The sequence below is a fragment of the Balaenoptera borealis genome, assembly GCF_965194805.1.
Source record: "Balaenoptera borealis genome assembly, chromosome: 14".
Taxonomy (NCBI): Eukaryota; Metazoa; Chordata; class Mammalia; order Artiodactyla; family Balaenopteridae; genus Balaenoptera; species Balaenoptera borealis.
In genome coordinates, this window is record NC_138875.1 from 91,100,085 (window position 1) to 91,119,466 (window position 19,382).

Below are 19,382 nucleotides of genomic sequence, written 5' to 3' on the forward strand. Positions count from 1 at the left end.
GAAAAAGCTGGAAAAAGCAAAAAAAAAAAAAAAGCCGACATAAGACCGTATGTGAAGGCACCGTTCACAGGGAGCTCTGGTGTGGCTTTGTGGACCAGCAGGGCTTCCTCTCTTCTGTAGGCACGGCTAGTGCGCGTGGCCCTGTGGTCCGCGGTGGGCCCGCTGGTCGGTCTGCGCTGCTGGGGCGGGGCGGGGCGGGGCGGGGGCGTTGCGCAGGGGCCTCCAGCTGGCCTGCGGGTCCCGGGCACGGTGCTGAGCCCTGTTTTCCCTGCCAGACGGCGGCGCCGCCCAGACCGCCCGTGGACCCCGCCCAGCCCTGCCCGCGGCCCCTGCCCTCCGCCTCCTCTGCCTCGACCGGTGCCCCCGCCGGTGGCTCAGGCCCGGGGCCTTCGCCTGCACGGGCCTCCCCGGTGAACAGACCCTCCCCGGCAGCCAAGTCGCTGTCTCCGGTCCTCGCCCGCTCCCCGGGGGCAGCTGTGTCGGCGCCCCCGAAACCACAGAGCCCTGCTCAGAATGCCGCCGCGCCCCACGACGGCTCTCAGGACAAGCTGGCAGAACAGATAGCGCTGGTAAGTGCACCTACAGAAGCTCTTGAAAGTGCTCAAGGAGAGCGTACCGTATCCTCCAGCCTGTGGAACGCGTGTGCTTTCACTTTCTCAGGGGGCAGTAGTGTAAGATGGAACACCTGATAGTAAGGTTTGTGATCCGGAGAAACCAAGATTAAAACCGCGTAGTTGGCCCTGTCCTGCCGGAGGCGCAGCTAGACTGGTGTGGAGAAGGTCTCTTCTGTGCTGGTATCAGCAGTCAGGGGGAGGGGGGCGTGGGGTGCAGGCTGAGAGCTCAGAGCCCTCGGGAGGCTGCCCGGGCCAGTGCAGCTCACGGCCTGCACCTAGTGAGCGCTTGCTGTTTGCTGGGCGACTGAGCAGTTATTTGTAAGGGCTCCGCCGTGAGCACTGATCTGGGAGCTCTGTCCCGGGTTTCCAGGACGGGGCTCCTGGGAGGTCGCACACCTTTGCCTCTGCCCTCTCGTAGAGCCTTGTTCAGCAACTCTTCTTTGTTGCTGAGACTTGCACGTAGCAGGGTCGCACTGACTGGGGTGTGCATCAGTGGCTTGCGCTGAAACTGTGCTGGACGTCTTCCACCCCCGTGCTCCTTGCAGGAGAACCAGATCCATCAGCGGATAGCAGATTTAAGGAAAGAAGGCCTGTGGTCCCTCAGGCGGCTGCCCAAGCTGCAGGAGGCGCCGCGGCCCAGATCGCACTGGGACTGCCTGCTGGAGGAGATGCAGTGGATGGCCGCAGACTTCGCCCAGGAGAGGCGGTGGAAGGTGGCCGCTGCCAAGAAGGTGGGTTTGAGACACAGGCCGCCGCAGTGCCCAGGGGTCATCATGCAGCGCCAGGGGCTTAAAAGTGTGCAGACGGAGGTCTCCCAGCTCCACTTTCTAAACGGTTTCTTTTTCTTTTTAAATACTTATTTATTTGGCTGTGTTGGCTCTCTAGTTGTGGCACACAGGCTCCAGAGCACGTGGGCTCTGTAGTTGGCGGCGCGTGGGCTCTCTAGTTGAGGTGCGCGGGCTTAGCTTCCCCACGGCGTGTGGGATCTTAGTTCCCCGACCAGGGATCGAACCTGGGTCCCCTGCATTGGAAGGCAGATTCTTAAGCACTGGGCCACCAGGGGAGTCCCTCTAAAGGGTTTCTTGACTTAGGATGTAACTGGAGAACGTTTTGCTGCTATTTAGAAAGTAACTGCTGTGCTGCTTCATTTCTGAGGGCTGTGTCCCCAGCGCTGTAGCGTGGGCTGCTGGGAGCAGACACGGCTCTCCCGCTGCAGTTCTGTCCTGGGATTTGGCTTCTTCTTCTGGCCAGTTTTGCCTGGCAGTTGGCGTGAGGATGCCTGTGGCCCCCCAGATCCAGGCTGAAAGCAGGAAGGGGGAAGAGGCCGGTCGGCTGGCCAGCAGCTCAGGCGCTCGTCCCGGCCTTCTGGCTGCCCGCAGCCTTCCGGTCCAGCTTCTCTCCAGTTCTGGCTCAGAGTTTATTTCCTTCTCTCTGCTCCCAAAGTGGGCACCCAGCCCGGGGTAGGACCTCTAGGAGAGGCTGCTGCTAAAGCTGGCCGTGTGGAAAGTGACCGATTCCTAGGGCTCTTGGGTCCCAGAGCGCAGAGCCGCTGTCCTTGCGTATGTGTACGTAGCTCCAGGCCCAGCTGCTCCTCCTTCCGTCACTGCGTGTCTTTATTCCTCCGGACCTGGATGCCACCTTCACGTTTCCTGTACTCTCAGGACTGGGGGTTGGTCCTGTGTGCCTTGCCTGTCCGCCTCCCTCCTCTGACTTCTCCCCCTCGCTTTCCCCATGTGGTTTTGGTAGAGAGAAGCCGAGACCAAGGGGGTAACAGCAGGGTCTGAGTGTAAAGGGTCTTTAATCAGATTCGTGTGTATTTAAGAAAAAAACCAGATCGCTCCTTAAACATTTCCTTTTTCACGAACGTTGATGGTCCTGAGCATGTGGACGCAGGGCTGGACAGGGCAGTGGCCAGGGGACGAGGGGTGTGGATGGACACTGAGGAGCGGGGCTGTGAGGCCGCTGCGCCGGGAGCCGTGGCTGCGTGCTGCCTCTCCTTGCGCCATCCCTCCACCCCCGGGAGCAGGAGGCTTTGTGCGAGGGGTGTGCACTGACCAGGACAAGGCCCTGGGAGTCCTGTGGTGGGAAGCCACTTCGGGGTCATCCCAGAACTGAGGGGCTGGCAGCTCCGCTGCGCTCGGGGCTCAGGATGTGTCCATTTCTGAGTTACGTCTCTGCACCTTTTGGAGGTACTGCTGGTGAGGATGTAAAGAGTAGAAATTCTGGAAAGTGGTTTGGCAGTTTAAAGCAGAAGCCTTAAAAAATGTGAATTATCCCAACCCAACTTTTTTCATACCTAGGAGTAAAATTTTGCTGCATTCACACAGTGGAAATGATACACATTAAAAATGATTTTGATCTGTGTTGATTGATGGAAAGATGTTACTCATATATTGAAGGGGGAAAGGAAGATTGTAGCACAGTATGATATTCCATTTTGGAGAAAAATATGTGTATCTGGTAAAATAACACTTGCAGGAGAGTCAAGCAGACCGTTGGGGGTGGTTTTCACTGGGATCAGCTTTTCTCCCGCGCGCCCTTAGAGCAGGCGAGGGCGCGTCTCTCCGTGGGTTATATGTAGTCACGGGCTGAGAAGAGTTTAAAGAAACGTTATGTATGTTTTCTGATAGCATGACACAGAGCACAACATAAAATTCTTGGACTTTTATTTACTAGCTTGTCAGAACTGTAGTGCGTCATCACGAAGAGAAGAAGCTTCGGGAGGAAAGGGGAAGGAGAGAAGAACAGAACCGATTGAGACGAATAGCTGCGTCAACTGCTAGAGAAATAGAATATTTTTGGTCAAATATTGAACAGGTAAATTCTGAAATTTTGATGGGCTCCTGGGAGCATAGACTGTGTTGGGGTTGGTGAGGCTGCCTTCTGAGCCCTGCCTGCCTGTTTGATGGGGAAATCCCACAGGTAGAGCCTGCGGTGTCGTTTGGAAAGGCGGGTGCCCGCACCAGCTGGGTGCCCGCACCGCCTGGGCGCCTCTGGGCTGTTCCCTCATCAGGAGACCTGGTTCTGCCTCTGTGTTTCTCTTTGTGCATCGAAATCCCCGTCAGCTGTGGCCTGCGCTCTCTGTGGTGTCTGTGAGCCTTCCTGAGGGGCCTGTCAGGTCGTTCTGTTTAGTATTGGTGCAGGTCACTAAAGGCTGCTTAGTTCCAGAGTGGCTGCTCTGTCTCTTGCTTCCTTTTCATAAAAATTCTCTTCTTACCGTCTGACAGAATTCGGGCAGGATGCAGTTGACACAAAATAATGAAAGAGTACCACACTGAACATTTCTCTCTGAGCAGCGTGGGGGGTTAGGGCTGCCAGCCCCGCGTGCAGCTGAAAATCTGCACGCGGCTCATCGTCTGCCGTCTGCCTCTGCGGTTCCGCGGCTGCGGGTGTAGCAGCCGCAGAGCACGCAGCTCTGTAGGATTTACTACTGGAAAAAACTGAGCACCAGTGGACCTGCACAGTTCAAATCCACGTTGTTCAAGGGTCAGCTCTGATCTGAAATGGGGTTGGGACAGCTGTGCTTTTGGTCTCCATGTGTGAGTTTTAATGTTTTCCTGTATACAACTTTTATAATATACATTCTTAGTAACATGCTTATTTATTTAACTCTTTGCATTTAGGTTGTGGAAATAAAACTACAAGTAGAATTAGAAGAAAAAAGGAAAAAGGCTTTAAATTTCCAGAAAGTTTCCCGGAAAGGTATGATTACTTTTTAAAAAACCTTCCCCTTTTGCGGGTTGCGTTTGCTCGATTCTCTGCTCACCGTCGCCTTGTGGCATCGCGGCTTCCCGCGGAGCCTCCGCAGCGAGGCCGTTTACTCAGCAGCCTGGCCCTGGCGTTTCAGTTCTTCTGAGACTCGCTAGTATGAGTCAGTAAGCCCCGGGGTGGCCAACTCGGGGGGGCTCTCAGGGCTGAGGTTCTGAGCCTGTCCCCTGTGTCCCCGGAGAGCGAGGTGAACTCCCCCTGGCTTTGCCCCCCGCCCCGCCGTGGTCCCCGTGTCTGGCCGTCGTGCTGCCCCCGCGGTGTCAGCAGTAGCTACCCCGTCACTGGAAACCTGGGGAGGGCACGGGGAGGAGTCCTCTCTTCTATTGATGAGGAAACTGAGGTGAAGGAGGTGGTGCCTGTTGAAAGTCACGGAGCTCTAAGATTATGCAGATCATGAAAGAGAAGCTTTGCCAGCTTGGAGACTCTAGGTTCTTGCTGAATCCGAGAGCGGGCGTGGCGGTGTGGCTGTGCTGCCCTGCGTCGCAGAGGGGAGGTGGGGCCCGCCTTGCTGTCCTCTCCTCTCCTCGCCTCCCCTCCTCGGGGGGCGGGCAGAGGTGCCCTTGGTCGTGTGAGGAGCGTCACCTGCTCCACAGCCTTAGTGAAAGCGAATCACGTTACCTGTCTCTTTAGGTAAAGAGTCGAGACCTACAGGGCTTGATGCGTTACGGGAAAACTTTGTGGTGAGTTCAGGGCTGTCGCGTCACTGTGCGAGGGATGTCTGTCTGCAGGAAGTCGTAGGCATGAATAGCGTTCTCTCTCTCGCTGGGGAGCAGTCCCCCTCGGGCCTACAGCTGGTTGTTTCCAGCCTTAGGCTCACCTGGGTGTCGCCTCGGTGGTTTGGGAAGAGCAGGCGTGGATTTCGTCTTGCTTCCCCGCAGCCTCCTCCCCGCCTTGCCGGTGTCTGCCGTGGACACGCCTGGCACGGGCCCTCCCAGGTCCTCCCAGTGCATGTGGAGTAGACAGTTCTGCTTTGGGTTCTCATTCTGTGTTTTCAGATCTCACGCTTAACGGTTTGTGTTCTGTGTCACAGGATTCGGGGATACCTGGAAGAAAAAGAAAAGCAAGCACGTCTTTAACCGATGATGAAGGTCTGTCCCCCTGGCGCTTTGGCTGTGTGCAGGGCTCTCTGAAAGCGCCGCTGGAGAGCTCGCTCGGTGCTCAGGGCGTCGAGTACCGCCTGGACCAGAAGAGTCTGGTGGCTCAGCGGCTTATGCTCCTGGGGGCCGGGGGCCTTGGTGGAGGGCGGGGTTTTGCAGCGAAGAGACGAGGAGTTGGATTGTGGAGGAGGGAAGGTGTCGGACCGTGTGCGTGCGTGCGTGTGTGTGTGCACGTGTGCTTTTTGTCGGTCGGGAGGAGAGGCGGTGCGTGTTGGGGGCAGGAGTCAGCGAGAGGGAAGGCCTGCCGTGGTGAGGGCTCAGCTCAGATGGAGAGGTGGCCCGAGGGTGGTGGGGCTCTGCCATGGGTGCTGGTGGACTCTTAGCCACCAGGAGCTGGCCGTGGGGTTGCTGGGCTGAAGCTGCCGGACGGGAGCTGAGCTCGGGGAATCCTCAGCTGGGCAGGGGCTGGGGCCTCTGAAATGGGCGGTGACGAATTCGTAGTGACACCAAACAACGTGCTTGTGGGTCTTTCCGTAGTGGGCTCTGCAGGTGGACAGGGAGTTCACATCGCTCCCTGGTTTGGCCCGAGTAGGTCTGTCATGTGGTGAAAACCAGCCTCTATTTCACACTGTGAAATGGAAGAGAAAGTATAAAGGATGGTCCCTGGTTTGTTGCTTACTTAATAAACTGTCACTTCCAGATTTAACCTGAGAAATTAGGCCTGAGTGTTAACTTCTCTAACGGCTGTGCATGACAGTTCTGGAGCCTTGTAGCGTTCCGTGAGTAATTGCACGGAAGGTGCCGTGGAGCCTCTCTCGCTGACATGTGACGGTGACCGTTTCAGTGGAAGATGAGGAGGAGACGATTGAAGAGGAAGAAGCGATTGAGGGGGCTGTGGATCACCAAACAGAGCTATTGAATTTAGCCAAAGAAGGTAGGCTCCGAGTCGCTTACTAGAATGCCCCGTTAAACATTTATCAAGACACACACGTGACACGTGAGGTATGAAAACCGCAATGGGTTGCGTGCGGTGTAAGCAGCCACGCTGCCCGGTGTCGGGGAGAGCGCCATTCTGCCTCTGCCCTCGCCCCAGGGGGCGACTGCGGCCTGGATCTCGGGTTTATCATTCCTTCCACGCAGCTTCCCCCTCCCCCTGCGTGAATCCTGAACGTCCCGCTTTGTTTGGGTCTTGGAACTTGCTATAAATGGAATCACTCTGGAGGCTCACCCGCTGCCTTTTCTCAGTTCTGTTCCCGAGGTTCGTCCCCGTGGAGGTGTGTTGCTACAGAGTCAGTGCCCACGGCTGGACGGTGGTCTGTGTGTGCACGTGTCACGGCTTAGCGGTTGTGCTCTTGGTGGGCAGTTCGGTGGTTTCCCTGCATTCGTCCTCACAGGCGGCGCTGCCTGCAGCACTCTCGTGTGTCCTGTGCACACGTGCTCGAGCGTCTGTGCTCAGAGCAGGGGGGCCAGCTTGCGGGGCGTGCGCACACGGGGCGGTGCCCCGCCGTGGTTGGAGTGGTGGGCCAGGCCCCGGCGTCCCAGGAGCCCCTGGTGTTGTCTGCCTGTGGTGGGGGGCGTGACCCCCGAGGCGCAGCGTCTTCTCACCGCTGTCCTCGCCCACTTGGTTTTGGGTTTTCTTTTCTGTACTGACTCTGAGTGTTCTTCCTGTGTTCTGGACACGTTTCCTTGTCGGTGACTTGTGTCGTAGTGACCTTTTTCCAGTCTGGGGTGGGTCTTCCTTCTCTTTATGGTGCCTTTTGAGGAACAGGTGTTCTTAATTTTAGTGTAGTTGAGTTTGTCCGTGTTGTTTAAAGGAAATTTTTTTTAACCTCAGGATCAAAAGGATGTCTTTGTGTGTGGTCTAAAAATTTTTGTTTTACGCTCGTCTCGATGTTTGTAACGCACCAAGAATCACTTTTGTCCCTAGTGTGAAATAAGAGTGCAGTTTCTTTTTTTTTCCCCAAATGGTTAACTGACTCTCCCCGTGCCATTTGAAAAGGGCATCCTTCCTCAGTGATGCTCAGTGCCAGCTCACATGTTAGTCACGTTTTCCTGATACGCGCGGCTCTTTCTGGGACCTTCATTGTTTTACTGGTCAGTTTGTACCAGTACCACACTCCCTTGATTACTCTAGCTTTATAATAATTCTTGAGGCCTAGCTAGGTCAGTCCTTCTGCCTTATTCTTTTTTAGGAGAGTTTTGACTAATTTGGGCCTATTTCAGATACAACTCAGAATCAGTTTATCAAGTTTCAGAGAAAAACTGGTTGGGTATTTTGATTCGAATGTGGTTGAATTAGTGGGTGTTTGGTGAGAATTGCATCTCTATGAAGAGCTTTTCCAACCTATGATCAAAGTAGCCTCTCCGTTTACTTAGATCTCCTTAAATAGCTTCCACTAACATTTTATGGTTGCATGTTTTTATTAGATTTATTTCTAGGTGCATTATATTTTTTGAAGTTGTGATCAATGGTATTTTTTTTAAGATTACGTTTTAATTTGTTGCTGGTCTGTAGAAATGCAGTTGATTTTTATTTACTGATCTTAAATCCAGCAGCTCTGCTAAATTCTCGCGTTACTTGTGTGTATACAACCTCTTCATCTCTGAAGAATAACAGTTTTTTCTTTATAATCCTGGTCCTTCTATTACCGTTCCTTGCAATAAAGTGTAGAAATAGAGGTGCTGATAGTGGGCACCTTTGGCTTGTTCTTTTTTTTTGGATGCGCCACACAGCTTGTAGGATCTTTAGTTCCCCGACCAGGGATTGCACCCGGGCCCTCAGCAGTGAAAGCATGGAGTCCTGACTACTGGACCGCCAGGGAGTTTCCCGGCGTTTGGCTTGTTCTTGATATGAGAGGGACATTTTCACCCGGAAAGGCAGTAGTTTGTGGTGGTTGGTCATGACTGCTTGGTTCAAATCCAGTGTTCTGTTTTATCTCTTCTCTTAGCCTTTGAGCTACACCTTGTCTTGCATTCTTGTTGCAGGCCTTTCTGATTCTTGTGTGCATCCCTGACTTGGTAGAGTCTGTGTTAACTTGGAGCCTCAGCTACTCTACCCCTTCCTGTAGGGCAGGAATTGGGAGCAGCCCGGCCGGGTGCTTCTGGCTCGGGTCTCATGGAGATGCGGCCGTCAGCAGGCCCAGCCTCCGGTCCACCCCAGCTGGCCCCCTAGCTGGCCGGGTGGGTGGTTGTTGGCAGGCGAGCCCAGTCCCCCTACACGGGGACTTCTCCGGGTGGCTTTCGAGCGTCCTCAGGACGGGGTGGTGCAGTGGCTGGTGTCCCCACAACAGGCGATCACCCTGGTTAGCCCTGGCCACTCGGGGGAACTGACCAGGCTGGGACCGCGGGGAGCCGTGTCGCCTGGGGCACATCTTCGTCCGTTCACTGGGGTGCCTCTTCCTGGTTGGGTCTCCTCTCGTGCCCCTCATGAACCTTTCAGCACTTTCTTTATGTAGATGTTGTGAATTTTTTAAAACCTTAATTCTAAGTATTTAAATACTTTCCATCTAAAGAAGTATAGAAATACTTTCTGTCTAGATAGAATCTTCTCTCCCATTATATCTTCAAACTGGTTTATATGTGTGAAGGCTGTTGATTCCTGTGAGTTAAGTTTGTTCCAAGGCACCTTACTGAATTATCTTATTAGTGAAGTAGTTTTTCAGTTGTTTCTGCTGGTTTTTTTCCTACCTTGATAGCCATTGTATGATGTGTATGTACATTTCCCTGCATTTTGTTATGGAAACACGCAGACAAACAGGAAAGTTGAAGAACCTTATTGCGAACACCCATACACCCGCCACCTCCCTTCCACAACTGGTCTTACTTCGCTTTATCATGTATCTACCTATCAGCCCCCTATGACGAATAGCTTAAATCATGAGCAAATGAAGTCACTGGATTATAAGTCTTAAACGAAGAGAGCCCTCAATACTGTTCTTTTGGGGTACTTCTCTGTGGCGTTTGTTATTTTGACCACAAATTTTATTGACATACGGTGTACATGCAGAAAGGCTTACGTATCACAGGTACACAGCTCACAGCGTTCGTTGCCTTGTTACATATAACACCCTGTGGAACTGTGTTTGAATACAAACCTGGGTCCAAGTTTCCGATTACTCCCCTGGACAGACCCATGGAGTGGGAAATAGTGACGTCAGAGGGCATGAAGTTTAAAGCTCTTCAGCTTTTCGTACTGGTTTCCAGAAAAGTTAAGCCTGTTTATACCATCACCCGCAGTGTTGAGACCGTTTGAGTCATTATATTCGTCCAGCATTACGGTTTTAAGGTGGTTGCCATGCAATGGGGGATACGTTGTGCACTGGTTTCTGGAGATGCTCAGTTAAAGAGATACTTTATGAGCCCTTTAGAGTATTTTGTGTGTGAAACAGCTCCATATCCCTCGCCCGTTGGGCTTTAGTGTGGTGGGCTATTTGATCAATTAGGGTGAGCTCTTTATACAAAAAAGTCTGTACCAATATTTTATCATCTTTTTTGAACATTTTTTGTTTTATTTTTGACTTTTACTTGATGTTTTGTATTTATATGTATCATCTCCACTGATCATTTCTATCAGTAGTATTTTTATATTTTCGTTTATTAATCTATAGATTTTACTGTACATATATTAAGATTATTTCAGGAATATTTGTTCCTGTATGAATAAAAGTTGAGTTTCTTCATTTCAAAGATTCTCATCTTTATAAAGAAAATGTCATATGTCTTGTATCAGTAATGGGCAATCATTATTAGTTTTTGGAAAAAAATAAATGTGCTTTTAGAAAATATATACATTTCCCAAGGAATTAATTTAAAGCCAGGAAAAGGAATATACATTTGACCCCTGAACAACACGGGTGTGAACGGCGCAGGTCCACTTACTTACACGTGGATTTTTTCCAATAGTAAACACTACAGTGGTACCCGATCCACGGTTGGTCGGGTGTGGAGGAACCTCGTACAAGCAGAGCAGACTAAGTTACGCTCGGGTTTTCCACTGCAGGGTCAGCACCCCTAACCCCTGAGTTGTTCAAGGTCAACTGTGTATGAAAGGGCCCTTCTCCTGACTGTGTTTTCTTCCCAGCTGACACTATTGGTGTAAAATAATCTTTCTTCCTACAATCCTTTCCAGCTGAATTGCCCTTAATTGATTTGATGAAGTTGTATGAAGGTGCCTTTCTGCCGAATTTCCAGTGGCCCCAACCTAAACCTGACAGTGAAGAGACAAGTGAAGACGAAGGTCTGTTTTAACATCTTTGAAGAATTCAGCTTTGAAAACAAAAGCCAAAATACTTAACAGAGGAAGGGTGCTTAAAACAGAGTTTAAGAATTACCTTCACTTCTTTCAGTCTGATAAAAAGTTGAAAATATATGTAACATGAAAGTTTATATTAATAGTTTCATTAAATTCTGTGCTTTTTTTTTTTATTGGTTAACTTGGCATAATTACCAGAGTACTTGATCAAGTTGTGAACAATGTAGAAATACTCTTCTCCAGATTTATACAAATTTTATGGGCCTAGGTTTTATCATTTATCCAGGCTGTGCTGTGTTTGTTTAATTTAACACACCCACTTTAAGGACTTTACTTGACTTTTATTGGGCGTTCCAAGGAGGTACACAGACTACGCCCGGAAGAGTCCACGTGTTCTTGTTTTCATCCCCCCTGTTCTGGTCCGTAGACATGGCTGCCTGCGGGGGGCAGCAGGGGAGGGGCCCAGAAGATTCTGCGGGGAGGCCAGGGCTTGCTGGACCCCACGCTGCAGCAGGACTCGAGGAGGGGTTGGTGGCCCCCTTGCTTGCCCAAACTATGATGCTTCTGATTCTTCCTTTCTTGGTGGTGGAGAGCAGTCACTAAACCCTTAGATGGCCGTAAATCTCTGGGTGATACTAGCTCCTGGTGCTACACAGACATTTTCCAATTTCACCCAAGGGTCTTCCAGAGTGGTCCTACAGACTCCGTAAGAGTTTGTACCTGTTTATCTGGATACATTGTTAACTATCTAAAGTGGATTAAAAACAAAAGTTTGCTGCTCAATTCTGTCTTTGAAGTGTTTGGGTTCTAGCGACTCCTTTTCTTTTTTCTCTTCTCTCTCTTTTTTTTGTCATGTTAAGTGGCCTCATAATACTATCACAGCCTCTCAAACCTCGCAAATCCCGTTTTTCCATTGATCACAGACATGGAAGACTGCTCAGGTGACCGAGAGAGCCGGAAGGATGTGGTTCTCATCGACTCGCTGTTCATCATGGACCAGTTTAAAGCCACAGAGAGAGTGGTTGTCGGGAAGCCTCACACAAAGGACATCGCGGAAGTGACCGCTGTGGCCGAAGCCATCCTGCCCAAGGGCAGTGCTCGGATCAGCACCGCGGTGAGCCGCTGTGCCCTGTGTGAGGGATGGCGTCTCTGTTAAGGGGAAAAGCTTCCTCCTTCCAAATGAGCTCTTTATCCCAACGGCAGAGGTTGTCAGGAAAAGCAATTAAGGATCTTTCTCTTTCTGTTATCTGTAAATCACCTTTGTGGCTTTCCAGTAGGCTTATCATATGACTGATCTGGCAGCAGTTGTAATGGCTGTTCTGAGATGTGCCTGTTGGGCCCGTCTGCCCCTGCAGGTGAAGGTGAGCGCGCCGGCGCTTCTGTACGGCGCCCTCAGAGATTACCAGAAGATTGGCCTGGAGTGGCTGGCCAGGCTCTACCGGAAGAGCCTCAATGGCGTGTTGGCCGATGAGGCTGGGCTTGGCAAAACAGTGCAGATCATTGCTTTTTTTGCCCACCTAGCCTGTAACGAAGGTAAGAGCTTGTTGTTCTTTGAACAGTTCGTATTTGCTGAAACTGAACCGTAGGCAGTGCATCTGGCGTGAGGGTGGGGAGAGGCCTCTATTCTCTGCTCCTTTGTTCCGTGCTCTGGTCCAGACTCAGAGAACTGGGCTCAGAGGCACTCATCACTGGAACAAACAAAGCACTCGTTCACGACAAACACTAGGTCGAGTAACTCACCGTTTTTCAAAGTCTAACGTAATGTAAGACCCAGCAGGCTGTGTGACTGGGGACTTGTGACTTCCAGGCGGCAGGGCCTCTGCGCCACTTCACGTCGGCATGAGTGCTCGCGGCCGGGCTCTCCCCTCGGGCTGCCCGTGGGCTGGCGGGTGCGCGTCCCCCGTGGCGTGATTGGTCGCCCTGCCGAGGCCCATCGGCGTCCTCCCTGTGCTGTGGCGCGGGCCCTCCTGTCTCTCTGCTGGATCCCGCCACCCCTGGAGCCCCGTGAGGGCTCGGCGTCTGTGCAGCAGCAGAGGGACGGAGTGCCCGCACTCCGCAGCAGGCCGTGCCCTCCGCTTGGCTGTGGGCCTGGCGCCTGCCTGCTCCCCGCCTGTGCCGTGGGGCTGTGGGCGAGCCTGTGTGCGTGCCTCTGACGCGGGACGGGCTTGTAGGCTTCCTCTCGCAAGGGGAGTGTCCCGTAGCACCTGCGGGGGGGCACGGAACCTCACACTCCAGCACTTAGCCAGCTCCTGAGGAAGCACAGGCCATCGCCTTCATCTCCGTGTCAGAGCTTTAGTAGCAGGGAGGGGCCCCTTGAGTTAAGGGGGAGTTGGCACCCTGAGTAGGCTGGATGGAGATTCCTTCAGCCCTGGGGCCGTTTCTTCCTCCCCGGCCCCTCTAAATTCTTTCACAGTTACCTTAGCGTCTTTAGTAAATAACTCTTCTTTGCCCTTGGTTTTGAAAGCTTACTTGATCTTACTTTTAGTACAAATGGATCAACTTTGGGGCCTTATTTCCTTGTGCTAATATGTTTGTTTTTGACCCAGTACCGCAAAGTGTCCAATGTAGTACTTTAAAATGAGTTTTTATATATATAGTTATCTCAAGATAGAAGAGCTACCTTGTCTTACTATTTTATTGTTTAGTTGAAAAAAGTGTTTATTATTGTATTTATAATAGTAAGAAATTGGAAGCAGTGTACACTTTCAAAAGCAGGGGATTTTGTTTCATCGGTTGAACAAACGAATGGATCAGTTATGCATTCCGTAGGTGCTTACCTAGCACCTACCTGGTTCCAGGCACTGTTGTTGGCACCGGGGGTGCGGCTGTGAGCAGAACAAAGCCCCCCCACCGAGGAGGCTCACAGCGGGCACAGCGAATAAGGGTTCAGCACATGGGGAGCAGCACGTTTCCACTGTGTACGGCTTGCCCGGCACAGCCCGCGAGCAGAGGCCTGAGAAGGCCGTGGCCACCGGGATCGGGGGGCTTGGGAAGCTGGGGTGGTGGGTGCAGAGGCTGAAGGGGTTGCCGCTGTGTCCACGGGACAGTGCTGAGGCTGGTGCGGAGGCCAGAGGGCACAGAGCCAGGAAGGCCGCCGGCCGGCCAGGTGAGGGCCTTGCAGGCTGCGCAGGGTCTGGCTCTTCCTGGTTGGAGGTCTGTGTTGGTGCCGGTGTCGGGGGGTCACTGGGCCTCCTTGGCGCTGGGAACAGACTCAGAGGGCCAGCTGTCGGGAAGCTTGCCGCCCTGGGGGAGAGGCGGGTGCCTGGCAGGTCCGGGAGGCCCGAAGGAAGGGCGGGCGAGCGGGCGTGCGTTGCCCGCTCCGCTTCCGCTTCCGCTTCCGCACAGGACGGGCCGAGTGGGGCCCGCCTGGCTCCTCTGTCTGCCCCCACCCCCGGGGGCCCCGGTGTCCTTGGGCGGCTCCTCACTGGGGAGCCGTAGAACTGGAGCTGACCGGTTCCCCAGGGGCAGGGGACTCGCTCCAGGAGACTCTGAGCGGGGGGTTCTGGGACGCTCGCAGCTGAGATCCCTCACAAACTCGCCACTTTTTCCTTTGTAAAGTAAAACAGCCAGCAGTCTGTAGCTGTCCTCCTGCTTCCGTCCCCAGCGGTGACCCCTCGGGGCAGTCTGGTGTGTGTCCTGCCGTGCTTCGTCCAAGCGTCAACAGACATGCTCACAAACACATATATAGACACTTGCCCCTCCTCTCTAGAAATGGAACAGTGTGCTAAATGCTAGTGAAAAAAACAAACTTGTTTTTCACTGGAGAGGGAAAGGCACCTGGGGTTGATTTGCATTTCCCTACTCACGAGGTCATGCCCTTCAAAGAGTTTATCGTCTGCTTGTATTTTTCCCTTTGTGAAATTTCTTTTTTCTTTCTCTTTTTTTTTTTTTTTTGGCTGCGCCGCGCAGCTTGTGGGATCTTAGTTCCCTGACCAGGGATCGAACCCAGGCCCTCCGCCGTGGAGGCACGGAGTCCTGACCACTGGACCGCCAGGGAAGTCCCATCCTTTGTAGAATTTCTGTTCACTCCCTTGTTCATTTTCCTCTTAGGTGGTTTTTTTTTTTAATTGAAGTATAGTTGATTTATATTATTGTGTTAGTTCCAGGTGTACAGCAAAGTGATTCAGTGTTACATATATATTTTTCAGGTTATTTCCCATTATAGGTTATTACAAGATATTGAATATAGTTCCCTGTGCTATAGTAAATCCTTACTGCTTGTCGGTTGTTTTGTTTTTTTTTAAATTTATTTTTGGCTGTGTTGGGTCTTCGTTGCTGCATGCGAGCTTTTCTCTAGTTGCGGCTAGTGGGGGCCTCTCCTCGCCGCGGTGTGCAGGCCTCTCATTGCGGTGGCCTCTCTTGTTGCAGAGCACGGGCTCCAGGCGTGCAGGCTTCAGTAGTTGTGGCTCGCGGACTCTAGAGCACAGACCCAGCAGCCGTGGCGCATGGGCTTAGTTGCTCCGCGGCATGTGGGTTCTTCCCAGACCAGGGCTCGAACCCGCGTCCCCTGCATTGGCAGGCAGACTCTCAACCACTGTGCCACCAGGGAAGCCCTGCTTATCGATTTTATGTATAGTAGTTTGTATCTGTTAATCCCATACTCCTAATTCCCTTTGGTAACCATAAGTTGTTTTTTTTTTCCCTCTGTGTCTGTGAATCTTTTTTGTTTTGTAAATGGGTTCAGTTGTATTATTTTTTAGATTCCACATATAAGTGTTAACATAATATCTGTCTTTCTCTGACTTACTTCACTCAGTATGATAATCTCTGGGTCCACCCATGTTGCTGCAAATGGCATTATTTCATTCTTTTTTATGGCTGAGTAGTATTCGTGTGTGTGTGTGTGTGTGTGTGTGTGTGTGTGTACACACCACATTTTCCTTATCCATTCCTCTGTTGATGGATGAATAATGCTGCTGTGACCATTGGGTGCGTGTATCTTTTCTAATTAGAGTTTTCTCTGGATATATGCCCATGGGCGGGATTGCTGGATCATATGGCAACTCTAATTTTAGTTTTTGAGGAATCTCCATACTGTTCTCCATAGTGGCTGCACCAACTTACATTCCCACCAACAGTGTAGGAGGGTTCCCTTTTCTCCACACCCTCTGCAGCGTTTACTGCTTGTAGACTTTTTGATGATGGCCATTCTGACTGGTGTGAGGTGATATCTCACTGTAGTTTTGATCTGCATTTCTCTGATAATTAGCAATGTTGAGCATCTTTTCATGTGCCTCTTAGCCATCTGTATGTCTTTTTTGGAGCAATGTCTATTTAGGTCTTCTGCCCATTTTTTTGATTGAGGTGTTTGTTTTTTCAATATTGAGTTTTATGAACTGTTTGTATATTTTGGATGTTAAACCCTTGTCAACTGTATTGTTTGCAAATATTTTCTCCCATTTTAGGTGGTTCTTTTTAAGGATCAATAGTAACACTTTGCTTATGAGCCGTAATGGCTGTAGATGTGTGTGTTACAGATATTTTTTCCAAGCCTGCCATTTCTGACTTTTAACTTGGTTTATGTTTATTTGTAGCACAGAAGTTGAAATTTATGTGTGTATTGCCCAGAAATTTAAGAAACGCTTACTTTTCCGAAGATTGCAGTTGAAACCGTGTGTTTTGGGCTGGGTTGGGATGGGTTTGGGTGTGTTCTGACTAGCGGTTGGGGGCTGTCATGAGCGTGAGTGTGGGACCAGCGCCTGTAGCATGGGGCTGCCAGCGGGCCATGCTGGCCGCGGGGCTCGAGGCTGAGGGTTCGTCCTTTCTGAGCATTGTTCGCTGTAGATGAGAGTCCTTCCCCTGCTTACGTTAAGGGGTCGTGTTTGAATACGTTCTCATCTTACTGGCTGCTCACTCATTCAGCCTCTCTTCGTTGAGTGCGTCCTGCCGTGGCCCTGGGAGCAGGGGAGCGGCCCGTCCTGATGGTGGCGGCTGCGCTGTTGGGCGGGCGGGGACACCCCCGCGTCCCAGTGACGTCTGCTCTAGTCGCGCCCTGGCCTCACGCACACCTGCTGGCCGGGCACAGCGCCGGGCCCCTGCCCTGGACAGATGGGTTTTGTTACAGAGGGCGCTTGTATGTCTCCTGTGTAGGCAACTGGGGCCCTCATCTGGTCGTTGTGAGGGGCTGTAACATACTCAAGTGGGAGCTCGAACTGAAGCGCTGGTGTCCGGGGCTCAAAACGCTCTTGTATGTTGGCAGCCATAGAGAACTCAAGGCAAAGAGACAGGTATGTTAGTTTAAACTTGAAACAGAACTAAACGGAAAACATCTTAATTTCTATAGAAGACACATTTCAAAGTGTCAGCGCATGCTTGTTAGTGTAATTATTGTCAGTCACTCGTTTGTGAGATACGAGACCTTCTGGTTGTCTGGGCTCAGAGCCCCCTTGAAGCATAGACTACGCTCGGGAAACCGGCCGTTCCCTGCAGGGCTTGTGTTCACCCCCCAGGAGGTGAGGGAGCTTCCCCCAGAGCTCAGATGCTCTCCGGAGGTGCCGTCATCCTTTTAAACTGCAGACCTGTTGGTTATCAAGGCAGAAATAAGAAATTGTGATGCATCCTGAGTTCTGAATTACAAATCCGTGAAATAATTCCCGTGGATGTGTTTATTAGGAATATTTGTGACAAACAGATGAGCGTCTGAAACAAACTTGGACTCTTATTTTTCTATTTTCTGCCCAGTAGTTTCTAGTACTAGATTCTAAGTAAAAGTATGTTACAAAATTTTTCATCTGAGAGAAAATTTTGGCTTATGATTAGACTCTACTGTGTTGAGTAATATTCACTTAAAAAGTGAGTACTTTGAGGGGTCTTTTCTTTTTTCTCTCTCTTTTTTTTTTTTAACTCTCTGGTTATTAATTTGCTTTTTAATAGCTTAGAATGTAGTCAGCTGCAACATAGATATTCACATTTCCTATCATCTTCTGAATACATGTTCCATCACTAAGATGATACACTATGAAAGTGAGCCCCACTTCTGGATACTGTGTGCTGATCTGTTTTCCAAAAGCGATTGTTAATGCCTCCAAAGCAGTTTCTTAATTTGTCCACACAAGTGCTTAGCCTCCTAAAGAAAAAGGTCATAAAACATAAACAGCTGTTTTCTGTGTGGTGAGAGAGCAGGTTACCAAGGAAGAGGAGGGATGATGGCGGTGGGGCAGGTTAGGTGGGTAGTGAGCGCGCGCGGAAGTCCTCTCCAGGCCGCTTGTTCCTGCGCAGACAGTGAGGCCTGGCTTCTGTGCTGCAGGGGTGGACAGAGCCCAACCGCTTCAACGTCTGCATCACGTCCTACAAGCAGTTCTTCAAGGGCTACGCGTCCTTCACACGGATGCGCTGGAAGTGCCTGGTCATCGACGAGATGCAGCGCGTGAAGGGCATGACCGAGAGGCACTGGGAGGCCGTGTTCACCCTGCAGAGGTCTGGCCACCCCTCTCCGCATGCCGTGTGCTGGGTATTGTTGATGTAAAGGTTCTTTGGAGGAACCGTAGGAAACTGCAGACGCCCAGAATGGCCTTTCAGCTTCAAGGGCTCCCCTCACTGAAGGCGCTCATTTAATTCAGTCCGTTCCTCAAGACGTGCTTGTGTGTGTGTGAGCGTGTGTGTGTGTGTGTGAGCGTGTGTGTGTGTGTGTTAGCGTGTGTGTGTGCGCATGTGTGTGTGAGCGTGTGTGTGTGTTAGCTCCATAGGGTCGTCGTCCCTCTCCTTGAGTATCTGCAGAGAAGGGCTGTGCGGGCAGCTTGACGTTTCAGGTGTCGTCTCCCGTTGTGTGTGCAGCCAGCAGCGTCTGCTGCTCATCGACGCCCCCCTGCACAACACCTTCCTGGAGCTGTGGACCATGGTGCACTTCCTCGTCCCGGGCCTCTCCAGGCCCTACCTGCACTTCCCCCTGAAGGCCCCCAGCGAGGAGAGCCAGGACTACTACCACAAAGTGGTCATCCGGCTGCACCGGGTACGCGGCCGCGCCAAGCCCCGCTGCCCCGCTGCCCCGCCGCCACGCCCCGCCGCCCCGCCGCCGCGCTCCCTGCCCGAGAAGCACCCCCGACCTAGTGCGGATGGGCCACGGCTGCAGTGGAGACAAGGAGGACTTTCTTCTTTCAGGTGACACAGCCCTTTATTTTGCGGAGAACTAAGAGAGATGTGGAGAAGCAGTTAACGAAGAAATACGAGCACGTCCTGAAGTGCCGCCTCTCCAATCGACAGAAGGCCTTGTACGAGGATGTCATCCTGCAGCCGGGGTGAGTTCAGGGCTGCGCGCTCCTGGCCACCTTCCTGGGGAAGAGCGAGCCCCCCGGCCTTCCAGAAGGCTCCTCGGGGGTGGGCTTCTGCAGCTGGAGGCCATGCTCACGCCCGGCCCTGGCGGCTCCGCTCCTCTCAGGCTGGCGGGCCGCCCCACCCCCGGTCCCGTCAGAGGCTGTGCCCAGAGCCGGCCCAGCAGGAGCACGGCGTCGCGCGCCGCTCGGCGCCGCACTGGAGGCTCACGCAGGGGGCCGTGCTGATTGGGTGGCTCGTGCGTTCACAGCCACGGGTCGGACGTGGGACCGAGGCCCGCGTGCCGTGTGGTCCGGCGCAGGTGGCGCTGCAGGGCCACACCGGATGGCCGCGGGCACCTCCGTATGGACCCTAGAAGGGTGGGGCCCCGTCCTGTCCGTGATC

General features: G+C 52.2%; 1 protein-coding gene and 1 long non-coding RNA gene across 20 annotated transcripts in view; one reads left to right on the plus strand and one right to left on the minus strand.

Annotated features, from left to right (window-relative positions):
- The window catches only part of LOC309610422, a 487,797-nt gene that overhangs the window by 169,626 nt on the left and 298,789 nt on the right, over positions 1 to 19,382 (minus strand). The gene's annotated exons all lie outside the window — the stretch shown is intronic.
- The window catches only part of EP400 (E1A binding protein p400), a 113,305-nt gene that overhangs the window by 38,457 nt on the left and 55,466 nt on the right, over positions 1 to 19,382 (plus strand). For all 19 annotated transcript variants that reach the window (XM_082353154.1, XM_082353150.1, XM_082353159.1 and 16 more), the window contains 14 exons: positions 276 to 569; positions 1,160 to 1,345; positions 3,291 to 3,431; positions 4,238 to 4,316; positions 5,013 to 5,062; positions 5,413 to 5,470; positions 6,324 to 6,413; positions 10,608 to 10,715; positions 11,654 to 11,844; positions 12,086 to 12,263; positions 16,821 to 16,957; positions 17,977 to 18,146; positions 18,504 to 18,678; positions 18,828 to 18,964. In XM_082353154.1, the coding sequence (XP_082209280.1) occupies positions 276 to 569; positions 1,160 to 1,345; positions 3,291 to 3,431; positions 4,238 to 4,316; positions 5,013 to 5,062; positions 5,413 to 5,470; positions 6,324 to 6,413; positions 10,608 to 10,715; positions 11,654 to 11,844; positions 12,086 to 12,263; positions 16,821 to 16,957; positions 17,977 to 18,146; positions 18,504 to 18,678; positions 18,828 to 18,964 (1,994 nt within the window). The remainder of the gene's footprint in view (positions 1 to 275; positions 570 to 1,159; positions 1,346 to 3,290; positions 3,432 to 4,237; positions 4,317 to 5,012; positions 5,063 to 5,412; positions 5,471 to 6,323; positions 6,414 to 10,607; positions 10,716 to 11,653; positions 11,845 to 12,085; positions 12,264 to 16,820; positions 16,958 to 17,976; positions 18,147 to 18,503; positions 18,679 to 18,827; positions 18,965 to 19,382) is intronic.